Below are 21,364 nucleotides of genomic sequence, written 5' to 3' on the forward strand. Positions count from 1 at the left end.
TAAAATGGAAGACAAAGCCCATCATTTTAATGACTTTATTCCGTGGCAAGGTTAAATCTTTAAAGAATGTATTCAGTAAATGTTTCCTTTTTAAAAAAAGAGAAGACTGTTAAAGCAGGTATAATGAAGCTTTAATTTCAGTGGGGATGTGGATATTATCCTTTTTATCCTTAATTGGTCCAGCTGTGAAAACAAGTACCTACTTTGCAAACCACATTTTCTCAAGGCTAAAAACAAAAATACCAAAATGAGTATAAATCAGATGTGTAAATTACATGCCCCAGACAAGAAGATGGGTGACAAGTTATAAAGTATGATTACACATAATCTATGCCAATTTTATTTCTATATCTAATTCCTTCTGGAACCTAGAGAGTAATCCTTCCTTTTCTACTATAAGAAAATATGTGCATTGGCAGAAACCACACGCTTAATTTGTTTGATTATCCTTCTATATGTTCACTGTATTACTACTGAAAGCGCTTTCTAACAACAGTTGTTGGTGGGGGAGAGTTTAGTAGATAGGAGGGACACTGTGACCAGAGGCAAGGAGGAGGTAACAAATAAGATGAATACAAAGAATGTTAAGGACATCAACCTGGCTGAGGCTGAGAGAGTATGAAGTGAAACGAAATGGGTATGATAGGGCTCAGAGAAGTTTGATTGCTTTGCTTTAAATGCTATATAGTTTACATGAGAGGTTGATATTCTTTGGTGTTTTTTTTTCCCATGGAGGAAACCTCAGTGTACACAGTCGATTTTTAAATTCATAGTTTTGAAATTAGAAGTATTAAAATTTTGGAGATTGTACAGTTTCAAAAATTGAACAGTTTTTTGGTGAAGCTGGTAAATATTTGACGACCTGTAGTATGCTGAGACCTCTCTCAGGAGCTGGGGTTACAGTGCTGAACAGTAGGCTTCCTTAGGAAGCCCCAAGTCCTGTGGGTCAGTGCTCATGCCTCATTGACATTACTTCTCAGCACAGAAACCTTCAGTGACCCAGTGACCGTCTTTCCATTTTCCAGGCTACTTTCCTGATCTGATTTCACCCTCCTTCACAGTGTTCCCACCATTCCCTGAACACACATCTCAGCTCTTGCCATCTCATGTCCTAATAATCCCACTCTTGGCCAGTGGCCTCCCTATTCTTATCTGTCCATTAGCTTTACCTTTCAAGTCCTCTCAGCCTTTACCAGGGATCTCCCTTCCTCTTACAGGGTTGGTCTTTCATAACCATTTGCTTGCCTCACCTCTGCCCCCATTTAAGTTTTTCATGCTGTCTTGCATGACTCTTTAAATGTCTGTGTGTCTTTCCCCTTTTCACCAGGCTTCTTGATAACAGGAGTTGTGTCTTATACTTCTTTGTGCCTTCCTTAACACCTACTGCTAGTGCCAATTTTAGTTTTATAAAGTTATTATCCTCTTCCCCCATATAAAAGTAGTATTTATTCAAGGGCATAGATTATTGTTTCCAAATGCTCCTTTCACCTATTGAGAAATACATAAAACATAACATTAGTATAACACAGTCAAATAGATATGGCCATTGGGGGTTTCTTTTTTTTTAAGTTTTTATTTAAATTCCAGTTAGTTAACACAGTGTAATATTAGTTTCAGGTGTACAATGTAGTGATTGAACACTATACCATACAACACCAGGTGCTCATGACAACAAGTGCACTCCTTAATCCCCATCACCTATTTCCCCCATCCCCTCACCCACCTCCCCTCTGGTAACCACACTGTGGGCTTCTTAATCTTAGGCCTTCCAATATTTTTTCCAGGTGGGCACACCACTGAGATTCTGAGGCTGCTTGAGAACCTGTCCAATGCTTACTCTCCTAGACATTATATCATTGCTGATACTGATGAAATGAGTGCCCATAAAATAAATTCTTTTGAACTAAATCGAGCTGATAGAGACCCCAGTACCATGGTAAGTGATCATTTATATTTCTAAGAAAGTTAAAAGTTGAATATTGAGTTGAATTATCTCTGGAAACAATCTCGTGGCACCTCAGTGCCCTGCCCACACAGGGCAGTCAAATGTTTATTGCTGGTGAAATATAGTTCCTCTACTACCAAAAGATAAGAATTTCTTTAAACTACATCTTCAAGTGGCAGTTTAGTTTCTTATATTCTCTTTTATTCTTTTAAATAGGGGAAATTGTGTTTCAATTAATTCCAGCTAGGAAAATTTAAACTTACATAAAGCATCTGGTTCATGTGCTTATTGGCTCTTCACTAAAGTTCTTTATCAGTGTATTGCATTTCTTGATGATGTATCTATGACTACTTCTTATTCTTCAAATTGTATTTGAATCTGCCTTTAAAATTAACTTCTCTATCTCTGGTTGCTCACTTCAGTTTAGCATTTTAGTCAGAATTAGGGGTAAAAGAACAAAAGTGAAATGACTTCTTTATCAAGGAAGGAAACTAGAGCTGTCCCTTGGGTAGATTGTCTCCATCCATCCCTCCCTCTGGTACCTGCCCAGCCAAGGAGCAGCAACAGGTAGTTCAGGAATGGAAGCTGACCCAGCTCAGGCTATTCAGTGTTTCCCTGGGCTTTTTGGACTTGGGGATCCAGAAAATGGAGGCAGTCTTTCTTTGGGGACAAACTCTGTAAAAGATAAAATTTGGGAGCTCCTGGCAGTCATGTTTTCACCTGCCAGGTAAAGATAGACTATAGTTGGAGAAAAGAATGATGTTAATACACAGGAAGAGTAAAATGAGGAACCAGGTGGTAAGACCTGCCTTCAGGAACTCCAGAGGTCTGGCTGCATCTGTGTGGGAAATTCAGATCCACTAATACCGCCACTCTCCTACTCCCCCTCATTTCCTCTCTCACTTCCTCACCTCACCCCACCTCCACACCTTTTTAAAGCCTGTTTCAATTGAGTTGTGGTCAACTGTGTAAACGTGATCCCTAACTACAACACTGTTAGAATGTGTTCTTGGAGATTGCATGTCAAACAGGATCAGAATCTGGCTGTTGTTATTCAGCCAGAACAAAATGCTGCGGTATGTTTTCTCTGTGTGGGGGGGGTAAGCCAAATGCTTCATTTCTGTTTTGGGAATCTTATGGCCTCTGAAACAAAGTACCACACACTGGGTGACTAAGGGCAGAAATGTATTCTCTCACAGTTCCAGAGGCTAGAAATCTGAAATCAAGGATTTGACTGGGCCACGTTCTCTCTGAAGACCCTAGGGGAGAATTCTTCCTTGCCTCTTACTAGCTGCTGATGGTTGCCAACACTCCTTGGCATTCCTTGGCTTATAGCAGCATCATTTTAATCTCTGCCTCCATTGTCATAGGGCCATTCCTGTGTCTCTGTCTTCACATGCCCTTCTCATAAAGACACCAGTCATTGGATATAGGGCCCAGACACATTCAGTATGACCTCATCTTAACTTGATTCCACCTACAAGACCTTTTTCCAAATAAGGTCACACTGACAGATTCCAAATAGACAGGAATTTTGGGGGGACACTATTCATCCCTGTGTGTGTAACTGATCCTTTTAATAATGTGCAAGACAGATAATACCATACTTATTTTACAAATGAGAAAATGGAGACCCAGAAGTATAAATAAGGTCCACCTGATATGTGGCACTTACCTAAACATGTCTTCTCCAAAACTTTTTCTGCATAGGCCACTCTGCCTCTTCTGTGCATTCTTTTCCAATCCAATAAACTAAGTAAAAAAGAATGCTTTGGGGATTATTCAAGGCATCAGAGACTAAAACTGTCATTGAATCTCTTATCTTAGAGGGTATATTAGAATTGGTGGAGAATTTGGAGAATACAGTGGTGACTTTTTACACAAGTGGAATATAGTATTATAATTTAGCAGTTGTAAAGACTACTTAAAAAATATAAAAGTTGAATAATTACAAATTGTTATTGTTTTCATAAGGAACAGGTATCTTTTTACCCAATTATTAGCATATATATTCTTCTTTCTGAAGTTGCATCCATTTAGAGGCTACAGTTTTAATTTAGCATACATATTGAATATTTGCTGAATTTCGTGGTTTAATGGAACATTTGGAAGATTGTTATATACAGGAAGAGTGTGGGTTGGTTTTTTTGAGAGGGGGAGGGGCAGAGGGAAAGAGAATCTTTTTTTTTTTTTTAAAGATTTTATTTATTTATTTGACAGAGAGAGACACAGTGAGAAAGGGAACACAAGCAGGGGGAGTGGGAGAGGGAGAGGGAGAAGCAGGCTTTCCGCTGAGCAGGGAGCCCGATGCTGGGCTCGATCCCAGGACCCTGGGATCATGATCTGAGCCGAAGGCAGACTTAATGACTGAGCCACCCAGGCGCCCTGGAAGAGAGAGAATCTTAAGCAGCCTCCATGCTCAACGTGGACTTGATCTCAGGGCTCGATCTCAGGACTCTGAGATCATGACCTGAGCCAAAATCAAGAGTTGGACACTTAACCAACTGAGCCACGCAGGGGCCCCTACAGGAAGATTGTTATAGACACTTTAGAACCCTGTAAGTTGGGTGTCATTCACTTTATTTTATTTATTTTTTAATTGAAGTTTATCTGACACACAATGTTACACTAGTTTCAGGTGTACAGCATAGTGATATGACAACTCTGTGCATTATGCTGTGCTCACCACAAGTATAGCTCCCATCTGTCACCAGACAACACTATTACAGTATCCTTGACTGTATTCCCTGTGCCGGAACTTTTGATTCCTGTGACCTATATATTCCATAACTGGAAGCCTTACCTCCCATCCCCCTTCACCTATTTTGCCCATCCCTCACGCTCTCTCTGGCAGCCACCAGTTCTCTGCTTTTATGGGTCTGTTTATGCTTTGTTCGTTTGTTTGTTTCTTTTGCTTTTTAGATTCCATTATAAGTGAGATCATATGGTCTTTGTCTTTCTCTGTCTGACATATTTTAGTTAACATAATGCCCTATAGGTCCATACAAGGTTTGATTCACTTTAATCCAAAAGCCAAAGATTTTGAATTTTTAAAGTGCCATTATTTTGTCTTCCTCTCAAAGTGGTACCACCAGTGTAGGACTAAGCATCTCTCTTAGACTACTTTCTTCCATCAGTTAATTTACTGCTGGGGCAATGCGACCCTTTTTAGAGAAAAAATACTACCTCATTCCTAAAAGGATCTCTACTCATGAATCTGAAGCTGGGAAGAGTTTCTGCAGAGATGCAGAGAGAGCTGTTGAGGGTGGTAGCATGAGTTGTCGTTTCTGCTGGCTACACCATATGCTACACTTGGGGGGGAGGCCAGGTGGAGAGACACCTTCCCACCAAGCTTTGCTCAAGGGAGGAATCCACTTACTCTTCTCTTTTTTTCCCTATAGCTTAGGGGAGTTGTACCTGCAGCCCCCTAGACAGCTATCCATTATACCTCCCATGGAGCTCACAAGACTGGGGAGAAGGAGTCTCATTGCAGAAATTGGTAGTGATCAATACGTTTGCCGGCAGAGCCCTTATTAGCCAAGAATATTGAACAATCTAGATCTTAATGTCTCGTGCAGTAGCTACCAGCACTGGCTCAACACTATTTATTGAATACTCCTTTTTTCACTGATCTGCAATGCTACCACTGTTATATCAAGTTTCTGTGTATGTAAAGATCTGTATGTGAGCTTTCCTCTTTGTTGACTGGTTTGTTTGTCTATTCCTAATATCAAGCTCCCGTAGTCTTACTCTTCAGAAGTATCTTAGGGGTTCTTTCTTTTTTCCCATGGGTTTCTGAGTTAGCTTGGGCAAGTTCACAAAGAAACATGTAAAAATTTTTATTTGAATTGAATCAATGCATCAGTTTGAGGAGAACTTAAATCTATATAATGGTATCTTCCTATCCAGGGACATTGTCTGTCTCTGCATTATTTAGGTTTCCTTTAATGCTTTTCAGTAACATTTCTAATTTTCTTCACGAGAGACTTGTATATTTTTTGTTGTTTTTATTCTGTGTACCTTGTATTGTCTTATTGCTGTAAGTGATATACCTTTTAATGGGATTTCCTGTGTTACAGTATAGAGAAATATAATTGATTTGAGTATAGTGATCTTATAAGAATCACTTTGCCACATTCTAATTAATTCCAGTAATTTGTACACTTTTATGCTATCTACAAAGATAATACCATCTGCAAATAGTAACAATTATGATTCTTTCTAATCTTTACACCTTTTATTTCTTTTTCTCATTTTGTTTTTAGAACTTCCAGAACAGTAACTAATAGAAGCAGTATAGTGGTCATCTTTATAGTCTTTATGATTTTAAAAATTTGCCAGGAGTTTAATTTTAAATCGTATTTGGTTGTTGATTTTTATCAAATGTCTTTTCTTTATCTCAGATGATCATATTGTTTTTTCCATTTTATCTATTTTCGTGGGCAGTTACAAGGTATGAATTGTTGTTGAATTCTTGGAATAAACCTAGTTTGTGCATAGTGAGTTACATTTTAACGCATTGCTGGATTTTGTTTGCAAGTATATTGTTTAGGAATTATTGTATTAATGTTCATGCATGAGATTGCCCCATACTTTTCCTTTCTTGTGCTGTTCTTTAGTTTTGGTATCAAGGTTACACTAATCTGATCATGTGAGTATACAGCATCTTATTTGGGGAAGGAATTTGTATAAATATGGAGTTACTTTTTAAATTTTATAGAACTTGTTTATAAAAATATCTGGCCCTGTTGTGTTCTTTTTATTATGGTTATAGACTTTTCAGGCTTCCTGTTTGTTCTTAAGTCAATTTTGCTAAGATATTTTTCTAGGAATATATCTATTTTTTATGAGTTTACAAATGTGTTGGCATAAATATTTTCATAACATTCTCTTGCCCTTTTGTAATCTATGCTATAGTGTTCACATCGTTTATCTTTGTCCATCTCTTTATTTTTACCTTTTGGTGGTTGTTATGTTTTAGGTGTATCTTTTTTTTTTTTTTAAGATTTTATTTATTTATTTGAGAGAGAGAGAATGAGAGAGAGAGCACATGAGAGGGGGGAGGGCCAGAGGGAGAAGCAGGTTCCCCGCCGAGCAGGGCGCCTGATGCGGGACTCGATCCAGGGACTCCAGGATCATGACTTGAGCCGAAGGCAGTCGCCCAACCAACTGAGCCACCCAGGTGCCCTAGGTGTATCTTTTTAAACGACATGTAACACAATTTTTAAAATTCAAAACCAAGAATCATTGTCTTTTAACTAGCATGTTTGGTACATGCACATTTATTGTGATTATTAATGTATTAGATTTGTTTCTACTATTTTATTTGGCTCTTTTTACTGACCATCATTTTCTTTGAATCTTTTTATCCTCCTTTTCTGTCTTCTGCTTGGATTAAGTGAGCTTTCTTTATCCTCCCTTTTTCCCTTCTCCTGGAATGGAAAATATTCTATTCTCAAAGATGTTATTCTTAAATTGTCTACATGGTTACCTGACTTAAAGTCAAAAACTTAATATCTCCATCCTCCTCCTGAAAAACAAGGCTTTTAGAATATTTTAACTGTAAACACCTCTTCCCATCTTACATATTATTGTTTTGGTTCTACTTTGTTTTTATACCACCCAAATTACTTATTACTATTATTGTTTTACACAGTCAGTGCTTATTTAGATTTATTTTCTTTGCTTATTCCTGCTATTCCTTTTGGATCCAATGTCTTTCTACCAGAGTATATCTTTTATTCTTCCATGGAAGGTCTATAAGTGATTTATTTTTTCCATGTTTTTTGTTTGCCTGAGAATATGTGTTGGTTTTGACCTTCCTTTGATTGCATTCTACATTTAGAATTCTAGGTTGAATTTTTTTCCTTCATAAATGTATATTTAGCATTCATTCATTTATTTAATAAATACTTATTGAATACTTTCTGAATGTTAGTGATATAGTAGTGAATAAAACATGTAAGAATCTCTGCCCTGATGGTGCTTACATTCCAATGGGAAGACAGTAAACAAGATAATCAAGTAAAATGTATAATGCATTAGTGTTAAATGCTAAGGAGAAAACTAAAGCCAGGGAAGGGAATACAGAATATTGGGGGGGGGGGTGGATAAAGGGAGGCTGCAATTTTAGGCAAAATGGCCAGAAAAGTGACATTTGAACAAATACCTGAGAGGGAAGTGAAAGTATAAAGCCATCTGGGGAAAGAGAATTCTTGGAGAGGAAACAATAACTGCAAAGAAGACCCTGAGGTGGGGCTGTACCTGGCATGTTTTTGAAATAACAGGTGAGGATATTGAGATCAGATTTTTTTTTTTTTAAGATTTTATTTATTTATTTGTCAGAGAGAGAGAGAGAGAGCACAAGCAGGGGGAGCGGCAGGCAGAGGGAGAAGCAGGCCCCTCGCTGACAAGGAGCCAGATGCGGGACTTGATCCCAGGACCCTGGGATTATTACCTGAGCTGAAGACAGACGCTTAACCACCTGAGCCATCCAGGCCTCCCGAGATCAGACTTTTTTTAAGACGTTGTGATCCATTTTTAGTCTTAGACTTTTTTCCCCCTTGTGTGAAATGGGGAGCCATTGGGAGGTTTTAGGTAGAGGAGTGATATGATCTGACTTTTATTTATTTATTTTTTACTTTTTCTTTAACTGAAGTATAGTTGACATACAATGTTACATTAGTTTCAGGTGTACAGCATAACAATTTGATGAGTTTATACATTAGGCTATGCTCACCCAAAGTGTAGCTACCATCTGTCACCATAAAACACAATTGCAATGCCATTAACTATATTCCCTATGTTGTACCTTTTACTCCTGTGGTTTATTCATTCCATAACTGAAAGCCTGTACCCCCACTTCACCCCTTTTGCCCATCCTCCTAGCTGCTTTCCCTCTGGCAACCATTAGTTTGTTCTCTGTGTTTATGGGTCTGTTCCTGCTTTTTGTTTGTTCATTTGTTTTGTTTTTTAGATTGTACATATAAGTGAAATCGTATGGTATTTGTCTTTCTCTGTCTGACTTACTTCACTTAACATAATACTCTTTAGGTCCATCCCTCTTATCACAAATGGTAAGATTTTATCCTTTTTTATGGCTGATATTCCATTGTATATATGTATATACATATGTATATACCATATCATCTTATCCATTCATCTGTCAGTGAACACTGGGTTGCTTCCATATCTTGGCTATTGTAAATAATGCTGATTGTAAATAATGCTGCAGTAAACATGGGGTGTGTATATCTTTTCAAATTAGTGTTTTTGTTTTCTTGGATAAATACCCAATAGTGGAATTATTGAATCATATGCTATTTCTTTTTTCTTTTTTTTTTTAAAGATTTTATTTATTTATTTGAGAGAGAGAGAGAAAGCACCAGAGAGGAGAGGGTCAGAGGGAGAAGCAGACTCCCCGCTGAGCAGGGACCCCCCGATGCCGGACTCTATCCTGGGACTCCAGGATCATGCCCTGAGCCAAAGGCAGATGCTTAACTGACTGAGCTACCCAGGCGCCCCTCATATGGTATTTCTATTTTTAGTATTTTGAGTAATCATCGTACAGTTGTCCACAGTGGCTGCCGCAGTTTGCATTCCCACCAACAGTGCACAAGAGTTCCTTTTTCTGCACATCTTCACCACCTCTTTGTTATTTCTTTTTGATTCAAGCCATTCTGACAGGGGTAAGGAGGTGTCTCACTGTAGAAGTAACAACCAACACCACAGAAATACTAAGGGTTATTAGAGACTACTATGAAAAATGATATGCCAATAATTGGACAACAAAAGCTTTGCTTTTCTTTTCAACATTCCTCTGGCTATGCAGGGTCTTTTCTGGTTCCATACAAATTTTAGGATTATTTGTTCCATTTCTTTGAAAAAAATGGATGGTATTTTGATAGGGATTGCATTGAATGTGTAGATTGCTCGAGGTAGCATTGACATCTTCACAATACTTGTTCTTCCAGTCCATGAGCATGGAACGTTTTTCCATTTCTTTGTGTCTTCCTCAATTTCTTTCATGAGTATTTTATAGTTTTCTGAGTACAGATTCTTTGCCTCTTTGGTTAGATTTATTCCTGGGTATCTTATGGTTTTGAGTACAATTGTAAATGGAATCGAGTCCTTAATTTCTCTTTCTTCTGTCTTGTTTTTGGTGTATAGGAATGCCACTGATTTCTGTGCATTGATTTTATATCCTGCCACTTTACTGAATTCCTGTATGAGTTCTAGCAGTTTTGGGGTGGAGTCTTTTGGGTTTTCCATATAAAGTGTCATTATCATCTGCAAAGAGTGAGAGTTTGACTTCTTCTTTGCTGATTCAGATGCCTTTGATTTCTTTTTGTTGTCTGATTGCTGTGGCTAGGACTTCTAATACTATGTTGAATAGCAGTGGTGATAGTGGACATCCCTGCCGTGTTCCTGACCTTAGGGGGAAAGCTCTCAGTTTTTCCCCATTGAGAATGATATTCACTGTGGGTTTTTCATAGATGGCTTTTATGACATTGAGGTATGTACCCTCTATCCCTGTACTCTGAAGAGTTTTGATCAAGAAAGGATGCTGTACTTTGTCAAAAGCTTTTTCTGCATCTATTGAGAGGATCATATGGTTCTTGTTCTTTCTTTTATTAATGTATTGTATCACAGTGATTGATTTGTGGATGTTGAACCAGCCTTGCAGCCCAGGGATAAATCCTACTTGGTCGTGGTGAATAATCCTTTTAATGTACTGTTGGATCCTATTGGGTAGTATTTTGGTGAGAATTTTTACATCCGTGTTCATCAAGGATGCTGGTCTGTAATTCTCCTTTTTGATGGGGTCTTTGTCTAGTTTTGGGATCAAGGTAATGGTGGCCTCATAAAACAAGTTTGGAAGTTTTCCTTCCATTTCTATTTTTTGGAACAGTTTCAGAAGAATAGGTATTAATTCTTCTTGAAATGTTTGGTAGAATTCCCCTGGGAAGCCATCTGGCCCTGGGCTTTTGTTTTTTGGGAGATTTTTGATGACTGCTTCAATTTCCTTAGTGGTTATAGGTCTGTTCAGGTTTTCTATTTCTTTCTGGTTCAGTTTTGGTAGTTGATACATCTCTAGGAATGCATCCATTTCTTCCAGATTATGTAATTTGCTGGCATAGAGTTGCTCATAATATGTTCTTATAATTGTTTGTATTTCTTTGGTGTTGGTTGTGATCTCTCCTCTTTCATTCATGATTTTATTTATTGGGGTCATTTCTTTTCTTTTTTTTTTTTTTTTTTGATAAGTCTGGCCAGGGGGTTATCAATCTTGTTAATTCTTTCAAAGAACCAGCTCCTAGTTTCATTGATCTGTTCTACTGTTCTTTTGGTTTCTATTTCATTGATTTCTGCTCTGATCTTTATTATTTCTCTTCTCCTGCTGGGTTTAGGCTTTATTTGCTGTTTTTTCTCCAGCTCCTTTAGGTGTATGGTGAGTTTGTGTATTTGAGACCTTTCTTGTTTCTTGAGAAAGGTTTGTATTGCTATAAACTTCCCTCTTAGGACTGCCTTTGCTGCATCCCAAAGATTTTGAACAGTTGTGTTTTCATTTTCATTTGTTTCCATGAATTTTTTTTAGTTCTTCTTTAATTTCCTGGTTGACCCATACATTCTTTAGTAGGATGCTTTTTAGCCTCCATGTATTTGAGTTCTTTCCGACTTTCCTCTTGTGATTGAGTTCTAGTTTCAAAGCATTGTGGTCCGAAAATATGCAGGGAATGATCCCAATCTTTTGGTACCAGTTGAGACCTGATTTGTGACCTAGGATGTGATCTATTCTGAAGAATGTTCCATGGGCACTGGAGAAGAATGTGTATTCTATTGCTTTGGGATGGAATGTTCTGAATATATCTGTGAAGTCCATTTGGTCCAGTGTGTCATTTAAAGTCTTTATTTCCTTGTTGATCTTTTGCTTAGATAATCTGTCCATTTCAGTGAGGGGGGTGTTAAAGTCCCCCACTATTATTGTATTGTTGTCGATGTGTTTCTTTGCTTTTCTTATTAATTGGCTTATATAACTGGCTGCTCCCATGTTAGGGGCATAGATATTTACGATTGTTAGATCTTCTTGTTGGATAGACCGTTTAAGTATGGTATAGTATCGTTCCTCATCTCTTATTATAGTCTTTGGTTTAAAATCTAATTTGTTGGGCGCCTGGGTGGCTCAGTTGGTTAAGCGACTGCCTTCGGCTTAGGTCATGATCCTGGAGTCCCGGGGTCGAGTCCCGCATCGGGCTCCCTGCTTGGCAGGGAGTCTGGTTCTCCCTCTGACCCTCCCCCCTCTCATGTGCTCTCTCTCTCTCTCTCTCTCACTATCTCAAATAAATGAATAAATAAAATCTTTAAAAAAAAATCTAATTTGTCTGGTATAAGGATTGCCACTCCAGCTTTCTTTTGGTGTCCATTAGCATGGTAAATGGTTTTCCACCCCCTCACTTTCAATCTGGGGGTGTCTTTGGGTCTAAAATGAGTCTCTTGCAGACAGCAAATTGATGGGTCTTGTTTTTTAATCCAATCTGATAGCCTGTGTCTTTTGATTGGGGCATTTAGCCCATTTACATTCAGGGTAACTATTGAAAGATAGGAATTTAGTGCCATTGTATTGCCTGTAAGGTGACTGTTACTGTATATTGTCTGTGTTCCTTTCTGGTCTATGTTACTTTTAGGCTCTCTCTTTGCTTAGAGGACCCCTTTCAATATTTCTTGTAGGGCTGGTTTCGTGTTTGCAAATTCCTTTAGTTTTTGTTTGTCCTGGAAGCTTTTTATCTCTCCTTCTATTTTTAATGACAGCCTAGCTGGATATAGTATTCTTGGCTGCATATTTTTCTCATTTAGTGCTCTGTATATATCATGCCAGTCCTTTCTGGCCTGCCAGATCTCTGTGGATAGGTCTCTGTTGTCAATCTAATGTTTCTACCATTGTAGGTTACATATCTCTTCTCCCGAGCTGCTTTCAGGATTTTCTCTTTTTCTCTGAGACTTGTAAGTTTTACTATTAGATGTTGGGGTGTTGACCTATTTTTATTGATTTTGAGCGGGGTTCTCTGCCTCCTGGATTTTGATGCCTGTTTCCTTCCCCAAATTAGGGAAGTTCTCTGCTATAATTTGCTCCAATATACCATCTTCCCCTCTCTTTCTTCTTCTTCTGGGATCCCAATTATTCTAATATTGTTTCATCTTATGGTATCGCTTATCTCTCAAATTCTGCCCTCATGATCCAGTAGTTTTTTATCTCTCTTTTTCTCAGCTTCTTTATTTTCCATCATTTGGTCTTCTATATCACTAATTCTCTCTTCTGCCTCATTTGTCCTAGCAGTTAGAGCCTCCATTTTTTATTGCACCTCATTAATAGCCTTTTTGATTTTGACTTGGTTAGATTTTAGTTCTTTTATTTCTCCAGAAAGGGTTTCTCTAATATCTTCCATGCTTTTTTTTCAAGCCCAGCTAGTATCTTTAAAATCGTCATTCTGAACTCTAGTTCCGACATCTTACTAATATCCGTATTGATTAGGTCCCTGGCAGTTGGTACTGCCTCTTATTCTTTTTTTTTGAGGTGATTTTTTCCATCTTGTCATTTTGTCCAGAGGAGAATAGATGAATGAGAGAACAAAATGCTAACAGGGTAACAACAACCCCAGAAAAATATACACTAAACAAATCAGAAGAGACCTGAAACCGGGGGAAAATAAAGGGAAAGAAAGAAAAAAGAAAAAGATAAAAACAAACAAACAAAAAAACAGAATATGATCAAATATGATCAGGTTGGTGCATAGATCAATGCCACACACTAGATTTTGGGCATATTTTGGTCTGTTAGAAGAAAGTGCCTCCCAAAATTTTAAAGCAAGAAAAACTTACATATGTACAAAAGTAAGGGTAAATACGATGAAGGGATGGAATATGACTGTAAAGATGAAAATTATAGAAGATTTTATAAAAGGAATTGATAAGAAGTTGGTTGAAAAAAGAAAGAAGAGGATTTAAAAAAAAAGGGAGAGAATGTGATTAGGCGGGAGACTAGAATAAAGCCATACAGTAGAGATTTAGGGTATATTTTGGTCTGTTAGAAGAAACTGTATCCCAAAATTTTAAAGAGAGAACAACTTACATATATATACCAAAAATAAGGTTAACTACTATGAAGGAATAGAATATGACTCTAAAAATGAAAAATTAAAAGGGATTGATAAGATGTTGGTGGAAAGGGAAAAAGAAAAATTCAAAAAAGAAAAGAAAGTTAAAAAAAAATTTAACTTTGAAAGACTAAAGAATCATGGTAAAAAAGCCATGAATTCTATGTGCAGTATTCCCCTAGCGCTGGAGTTCTGCCATTCTCATTGATCGCTAAACTTGGTCTTGGCTGGCTGTTCTTGCTGATCTTCTGGGGGAGTGGCCTGTTGCCGTGGTTACCAAATGTCTTTGCAGGAGGCGGAATTGCCCCGCCCTTGCCAGGTCCAGGCTAAATAATCTGCTCGGGTTTGCTCTCGGGAGCTTTTGTTCCCTGCAAGCTTTCCGATCAGCTTTGGAGGATGACAGTGAAATGGCGGCCTCCCAATCTCCGCCCCAGAGGAGCCGAGAACTCGGGGCCCCATTCCTCAGTGAGCCCCCAGAGAAAAGCAGTCAGTCACTCCCGTCTCCCCAGTCTCCAGCCGCACTCCGTGCTCATCTGGCCTGTGACCGAGTATTTCTATCTCTGGCACACGACTCCGTGTGGTCTCCAAACCCAGCAGATCGCTGCTGTAGGCTCCCATGCCGCTCCTCCTGGGGGAGGAAGGGGGTCTCCCCGGATCTGCCGCTTGTTGGGTCCCTGCTGGAAGAGCAGTGGCCTGACTGTGCTGCGGACAGGGTTTATGGCAACCCTGAGCTGAGAGCCCATGCCTGGGCTCCGTCTCTGCAGCCGGCTTCCCCACTCTGATACCTGGGAGCTCTGCCGCACTCAAGCACCCCCAGTCTTTCTGTGACCCCAAGGGTCCTGAGACCCCACTGTCCCAGCGAGGGTTCCACCCCCTGCTTAGCCACTGGAGCGACGTCCCTTAGCGGAGCCAACTTCTAAAAGTTCCAATTTTGTGCTCCGCTGCTCTATCAGTTGCCAGAAGCAGCCATTGGAGGCCCCCTCCCCTGCCGTCTATCCTCCCTAATATCACCTCGGATTCACTTCTCCTCATGTCCTACCTTCCAGAACGTGGTCACTTTTCTGTTCAGAGAGTTGCTGCTATTCTTTTCTTCGATCTCCTGTTCAGTTCGTAGGTGTTCAGAATGGTTTGATCCTTATCTAGCTGAATTCCTGGGACCAGATGAAATTTAGGTCTCCTACTCCTCTGCCATCTTGTTCCTCCCCCTCCACTCTGATCTTTATATAATTTCTTTCCTTTTACTAACTTTGAGTTTTGTTCTTTTTCTTGTTCCTTTAGGTGTAAGGTTTGATTGTTTATTTGAGGTTTTTCTTGTTTTTTGTGGTAGGCCTGTATTGTTATAAATTTCTCTCATAGAATACTTCTCTGTGTCCCAAAGATTTTGGACCATTGTGTTTCCAGTTTCATTTGTCTCCATGTATTTATTTCTTCTTTGACTTCTTCATTGACCCATTGGTTGTTTAGTAGCATGTTGTTGAGGCACCTCTGATTTATATTTTCATAGGATCATTTTGGCTGCTGAATAAACTAAAGAGGAGGACAGAAGCAAGGAAAGGAGTTTGGAGGCCATAGCAGTGATCCTAGGAGAGACCAGTAGGGTTTGGACCACGATAGTAAAAGTGGATATGATGGGAAGTCATCAGATTCTGGATATATTTTGAGGATAGAGCTAAATTTTATCTGTGTGTGAATGTGGAAAAGAGATGAGGAGTAGAGGATGGCATCCAGATTTTGACCTGAGCTACCAGAAAAATGGAATTACCATTAATTTAGGCAAAGATTACATGAGAGAGGAGGAGGACTTAGTGTGGGATGTCTGTAAATATACATGTAAAGGTGCTGACTATGCAATTGGATCTGTGAATCTAAAGTTCAGGAGGGAGCTCTTGTCTGGAATGTGAATTTTGGAGTCTTCTGTATTAACTGATGGTACTTAAAACAAGAATCTGGATGAGATCACCCAGGGACTAAGTATAGTTAGAAATTAGAAGAGGACTAAGAACTGAGCCCCAGAGCACTCTTAACTTTCAAATATAGGGAGCTGTTACTGTCATGGTAATAATAGCTGTCAGTTTGTTGTTCCTCTGCGGCCATCCTCCAGAACCCGGGGGTTGGGGGGGCCTCAAACCCCCACCCTGGGTTACTGACACAATTAGTCTTCTTCCCAGACCTCTTTGTCACAAGCTGTCTCTCCTCTTTCATTTTTTTCTTATTCCTGGCAAGTAGGGATTTCCTGTCTTTCTACTTCAGATAAAAGAATATTTTGTTACATTTCTTATAGCATTTTAATCTGTTTATAGGAGGGTTTTCAGGTTAGTTTATATTACCATCTTGCCAGAACCAAAGTCAAATTAATTTTCTAATTAAAGTCAGAGTTTTAATGTATTCTCTATATTGAGGTCTATTCTGGACTGTTTGTAAAAGTAGCAACCCCCCCACTCACCAATTTTCTTTTTTTTTCCCCCGATAGAACTGAACCAACTGCAATTTCCTAACAATACCTAATACTCTTATGGTTAAAGGCCTTGACTCTCACTCCATAGTGAAGCAGAAAGTCTGCAATATTTGAAAGCATTAACAGTAATTGCAGCCTGTGCCTGGACAAGGTGTCTCATCCACATTACTCAGAGCACTTTAGGAATAAAAGTTCATCGATTCACACTTGGTTCTGGTGAGAAGCCAAAACCCACATTTGCAACACAAGCCTGCTCTTCCAAAAACATAAAAGACCTTCCCAGAAATCAGGAGATACATATTACCAGTTATTAATCACTTAGATTTACCCAAGTAGCATAGAAATTTTCTGTTGTTTGGTTTATAACTTACTCTGATATGGAATTACTCAATAAATTTCTAAATGTTTTTGCTGGTTTGTAGGAAAAATATTTAAATGCTCATGTTTGTTTATGCTAGATATAAATATACAGCAGATTTTTAAGCTACATTTTAAATTAATATAATTTTGCTAATTAAATGGTAGAGATGACCTATTTTTGTTGCAGAAACTTCATTCGAATTTCCCCTAATTCCTTTGATTCAGTAAAATTTTTAAAATGGTATTTAAAATCTTAAGGTATGTAATTCATCCTATTTATTACACAGGAGTAAAGAGAAATAACTATTTGTGGTGTACTTTTTAACTCTACTATTAGCCTATGTTTCTCTGCATAGTTTAGCGGGTTTTTTTTTTTTTTTAATGTTATGTTAGTCACCATACAATACATCATTAGTTTTTGATGTAGTGTTCCACGATTCATTGTTTTCGTATAACACCCAGTGCTCCATGTTGTACGTGCCCTCCTTAATACCCATCACTGGCCTAATCCATCCGCCCACCCCCCCCCTCCCCTCTAAAACCCTCAGTTTGTTTCTTGGAGTCCATAGTCTCTCACAGTTCGTCTCTCCCTCCAATTTCCCCCCGCTTCGTTTTTCCCCTCCTTCTCCTAATGTCCTCCATGCTATTCCTTATGTTCCACAAATAAGTGAAACCATATAATTGACTTTCTCTGCTTGACTTATTTCATTTAGCATAATCTCCAGTCCCATCCATGTTGATGTAAAAGTTGGGTATTCATCCTTTCTGATGGCTGAGTAATATTCCATTGTATAGATGGACCACATCTTCTTTATCCATTCATCTGTTGAAGGGCATCTCGGCTCTTTCCACAGTTTGGCTATTGCAGACATTGCTGCTATGAACACTGGGGTGCATATGGCCCTTCTTTTCACTACATCTGTGTTTTTGGGGTAAATACCCAGTAGTGCAATTGCTGGGTCATAGAGTAGCTCTATTTTTAATTTTTTGAGGCACCTCCACACTTTTCCAAAGTGGCTGTACCAACTTGCATTCCCACCAACTGTGTAAGAGGGTTCCCCTTTCTCCACAACCTCTCCAACATTTGTTGTTTCTTGGCTTGTCAATTTTTGCCATTCTAACTGGTGTAAGGTCATATCTCAATGTGGTTTTGATTTGAATTTCCCTGATGGCTAATGATGATGAACATTTTTCATGTGTCTGTTAGCCATTTGTATGTCTTCTTTGGAGAAGTGTCTCTTCATGTCTTCTGCCCATTTTTTGACTTGATTATTTGTTTTTTGGGTGTTGAGTTTGAGAAGTTCTTTATAGATCTTGGATACCAGCCCTTTGCAAATATCTTCTCCCATTCTGTGGGTTGCCTCTTTGTTTTGTTGACTGTTTCCTTTGCTCTGCAGAAGCTTTTTATCTTGATAAAGTCCCAAAAGTTCATTTTCACTTTTGTTTCACTAGCTTTGGAGATGTATCTTGAAAAAAGTTGCTGTGGCTGATGTCAAAGAAGTTACTGCCTACGTTCTCTTCTAGGATTTTGATGGATAGTTTAGCATTTAAAGAGAAACAGGCTTTCCTTGGGAAAAGCACCTCAACCCCACTGGAATAAAGCAACTGAGATTACAAAGATGAAGAGCAAAAGCTAAGCAAAAACACACACACAAACAAGTAAAACAAAAACAAGGAAACAAATGTTTAGCTGTGAAATTACTTACATGAAAAAATATCTTGAAAAGCCTCCTAAAGAAAATGTAATTTCCACTGGGATTAGTTCTAAAGTAAAAAGTAGCTAAAGTAATATCTTTCAGAAAGATTGGATGGTAACTTCTCCAAATAGAACCAATTACCAGAGCTGTGTTATATGAAGGTAAGTGAAAAATCAAACCAGAGCTTTCTTCCTGGAGAGCAGCAGTCTCCACACTGGTCTGTGTTTCAGCAGGAACACCCACCCCTGGGAGACATGGGAGGCTCAGGGCATTGCTCTGTGGATTTTGGTTCATCCTTCCATTTGCTTCAGTCTGAGCCTTATCTGTTAACTGCCTTCCTTGACAACCGTTACTCTGTGCAACTTCTGTTAGAGCATGACTTAGCCCTTTTAGATCATACCACTAAGGAAAAAAGCTCAGTGGCACTTGAATAAAACATTTTCAAAACTACATGTAAAAATTACAGAGTAGGCTTTTTTCTTACATAAAATAACCAAAGTTGCTGAAAACTGATTTGCAGTGTTAAAAATTAGAGCCAACTTTACTTTGGGGTCATTTAACTAGATCTCCCTCTACTCTATAAGTAAGCTTATACTGTTTTACCAAGAAAGTCATTGATTTGTTCATTTATTCAAAAAATATTAAATGAGTGCCAATTCTGTATAAGACACTTTGCTTTTATATATGTATATTTCAGCAAATCTTTATTGAATATGTCCCACAATTAACTGTGGCAGGATTGTAAGTGATTATTTTTCTGTTCCTTTACTCTTTTCTTCCCAAATTTTATTTCCTTTTTTTTTTATTTACTAATTTAAAAACTGTGAACAATAAAGAACTTCTTTATATAAAATAAAAAGTGGGGATTCCCTGTTCCTACCCTAGTCCCACTCTCTGGAAGTAAACATTGTACCAGCTTGAGTTATACCTGCTGGTATGACCTTTTCCCTCCTTTGTACATGTACTATAAAAAAAATATTATAAATTACATGTACATATATACATATAAATGGGATGGAGGCAGGGGATGGCTAGTTTATAAATCAAACCCTATATTGTTTTCAGCATTTTTGCATGTAACTCTATACCTTGATAGTTTGCCATGTTGGTACATATCGGTCTACTTTGTGCTTTTTAATGATTGCCTAGTAGTTTATAGTATTGATGATGTACCATTTCCCTCTTGTGGTTTTTAGTTTTTCACAGAATACTGCAGTGAACATGTTTGTACTTATATACATACACAAATATTCTTATGTGTATTTTACATTAATTAGAAAAACAGTTAAAAAACAAAAAAACCCAAATTAAGTAACTTGCTGATAGTGAAGGGTATGTCAGCCCTTTCCCACTTAGCATTCTGCTAGGTTGTTGATTGAATTCTTGATTTAAAGTAAATGTAATAAACAAAGAGTAGACATATCATGGGCGGTAGAGACAAATATAGATATCCTAAACAGTTGTTGTTCTGATCACTAAATAAAACTTTCTGTGCCCCCTATTCATATTCATAGACATAAATATGACAGGAATAAATACAGAAACATTTTCTGATGCAAAAACTTAGAAAAATTTTCACTTTTCCAGGGTGCCTGGCTGGTTCAGTCATTAGAGCATGTGACTTTTGATCTCAGAGTTGTGGGTTTGAGCCCCATGTTGGGTATGGAGATTACTTAAGAATAAAATCTTTTTTAAAAAAGATTTTCAGTTTTCCCAAATTTATAGTGCAATAGTAGTCAGAATTCTAATGTTTTCCTTCTTTTTTTTTTTTAATAAATCACCTTTGTGCCTGGCAGTTAAGGAATTTACATGTTTCTCTTTTTTTTAAGATTTTATTTATTTATTTGAAAGAGAGAGAATAAGCATGGGGAGCAGCAGACTGAGGGGAAGGGAGAAGCAGGCTCCCCGCTGAGCAAGGAGCCCAGTGCCAGGCTCAATCCCAGGACCCTGGGCAGACACTCAATTGACTGAGCCACCCAGGTGCCCCAGTTTTCCTTCCTTTTTTTAAACTTTGTTTATTTAACAATAAATATGTGCTTTCCATTTGGGCCAGGGCTTGTTATAGGCAGTTGGGATACACCCATGAACAAAACATACCAAAAAAAAAAAAAAAAAAACCTCCTGCCATCATGGAGCTCACTGAACTTGAGCTGGATGAGAAAGACAGTAATACCGGACATAGTGAATACAAAAACCATAAAGCTTCTTAGAAGGTGGTCAGTGCTATAGGAAGATTACACAGGGATGGGGGGATTGGGAGTTCTGACAGGGAGGAAAAAAATTGCATTTGCTCATAGGTCCTTAAAGAAGATGAGGATGCCTGGGAAAAGAGTGTTTCGGGCAGAAGGAATAGTTTCTGGGAAAGCCATCAAGTGGGGGCATTCCTGGATGCTCGGGGAATAGCAGAGAGCCCTGGTGGCTAGAGCCAAGTTAGAGGAGGGAGACACCGGTGAGGAAATGGGAGGGTAGGGCAGGGGGCAGAGTGTATAGGGCCTTGTCAGCTATTGTAAGGACTGTGTGTCTTTCTTTGAGGGAAATGGGGAGCTGTTTTAAACAGATCACTCTGATTGCAGTGCTACAAATAGACTGGGGTAAAGGGTGAAACCAAGGAGACCAGTTAGGAGGCTGTCAGAGCAGTCCAAACAAGTAGTGTGGCTTGCACCAGTAGGGATAGGAATAGGGGCAAATGGTTGGACTCTGGATATATTCTGAAAGTAGAGTTAATAGAATTTCCTGACAGATGGGTTACAGGATG

General features: G+C 38.6%; 1 protein-coding gene across 4 annotated transcripts in view; it reads left to right on the top strand.

The window, feature by feature from the left end:
* Positions 1-21,364, top strand: part of ALG14 (ALG14 UDP-N-acetylglucosaminyltransferase subunit) — a 105,688-nt gene that overhangs the window by 2,939 nt on the left and 81,385 nt on the right. For all 4 annotated transcript variants that reach the window (XM_064588780.1, XM_064588777.1, XM_064588779.1 and 1 more), the window contains exon 2: positions 1,785-1,936. In XM_064588780.1, coding sequence (XP_064444850.1) covers positions 1,785-1,936 — 152 coding nt within the window. The remainder of the gene's footprint in view (positions 1-1,784; positions 1,937-21,364) is intronic.

The sequence above is a fragment of the Mirounga angustirostris genome, unplaced genomic scaffold, assembly GCF_029215605.1.
Source record: "Mirounga angustirostris isolate CCGP_5_RB_7025 unplaced genomic scaffold, mMirAng1.0.hap1 SCAF_4, whole genome shotgun sequence".
Lineage (NCBI taxonomy): Eukaryota > Metazoa > Chordata > Mammalia > Carnivora > Phocidae > Mirounga > Mirounga angustirostris.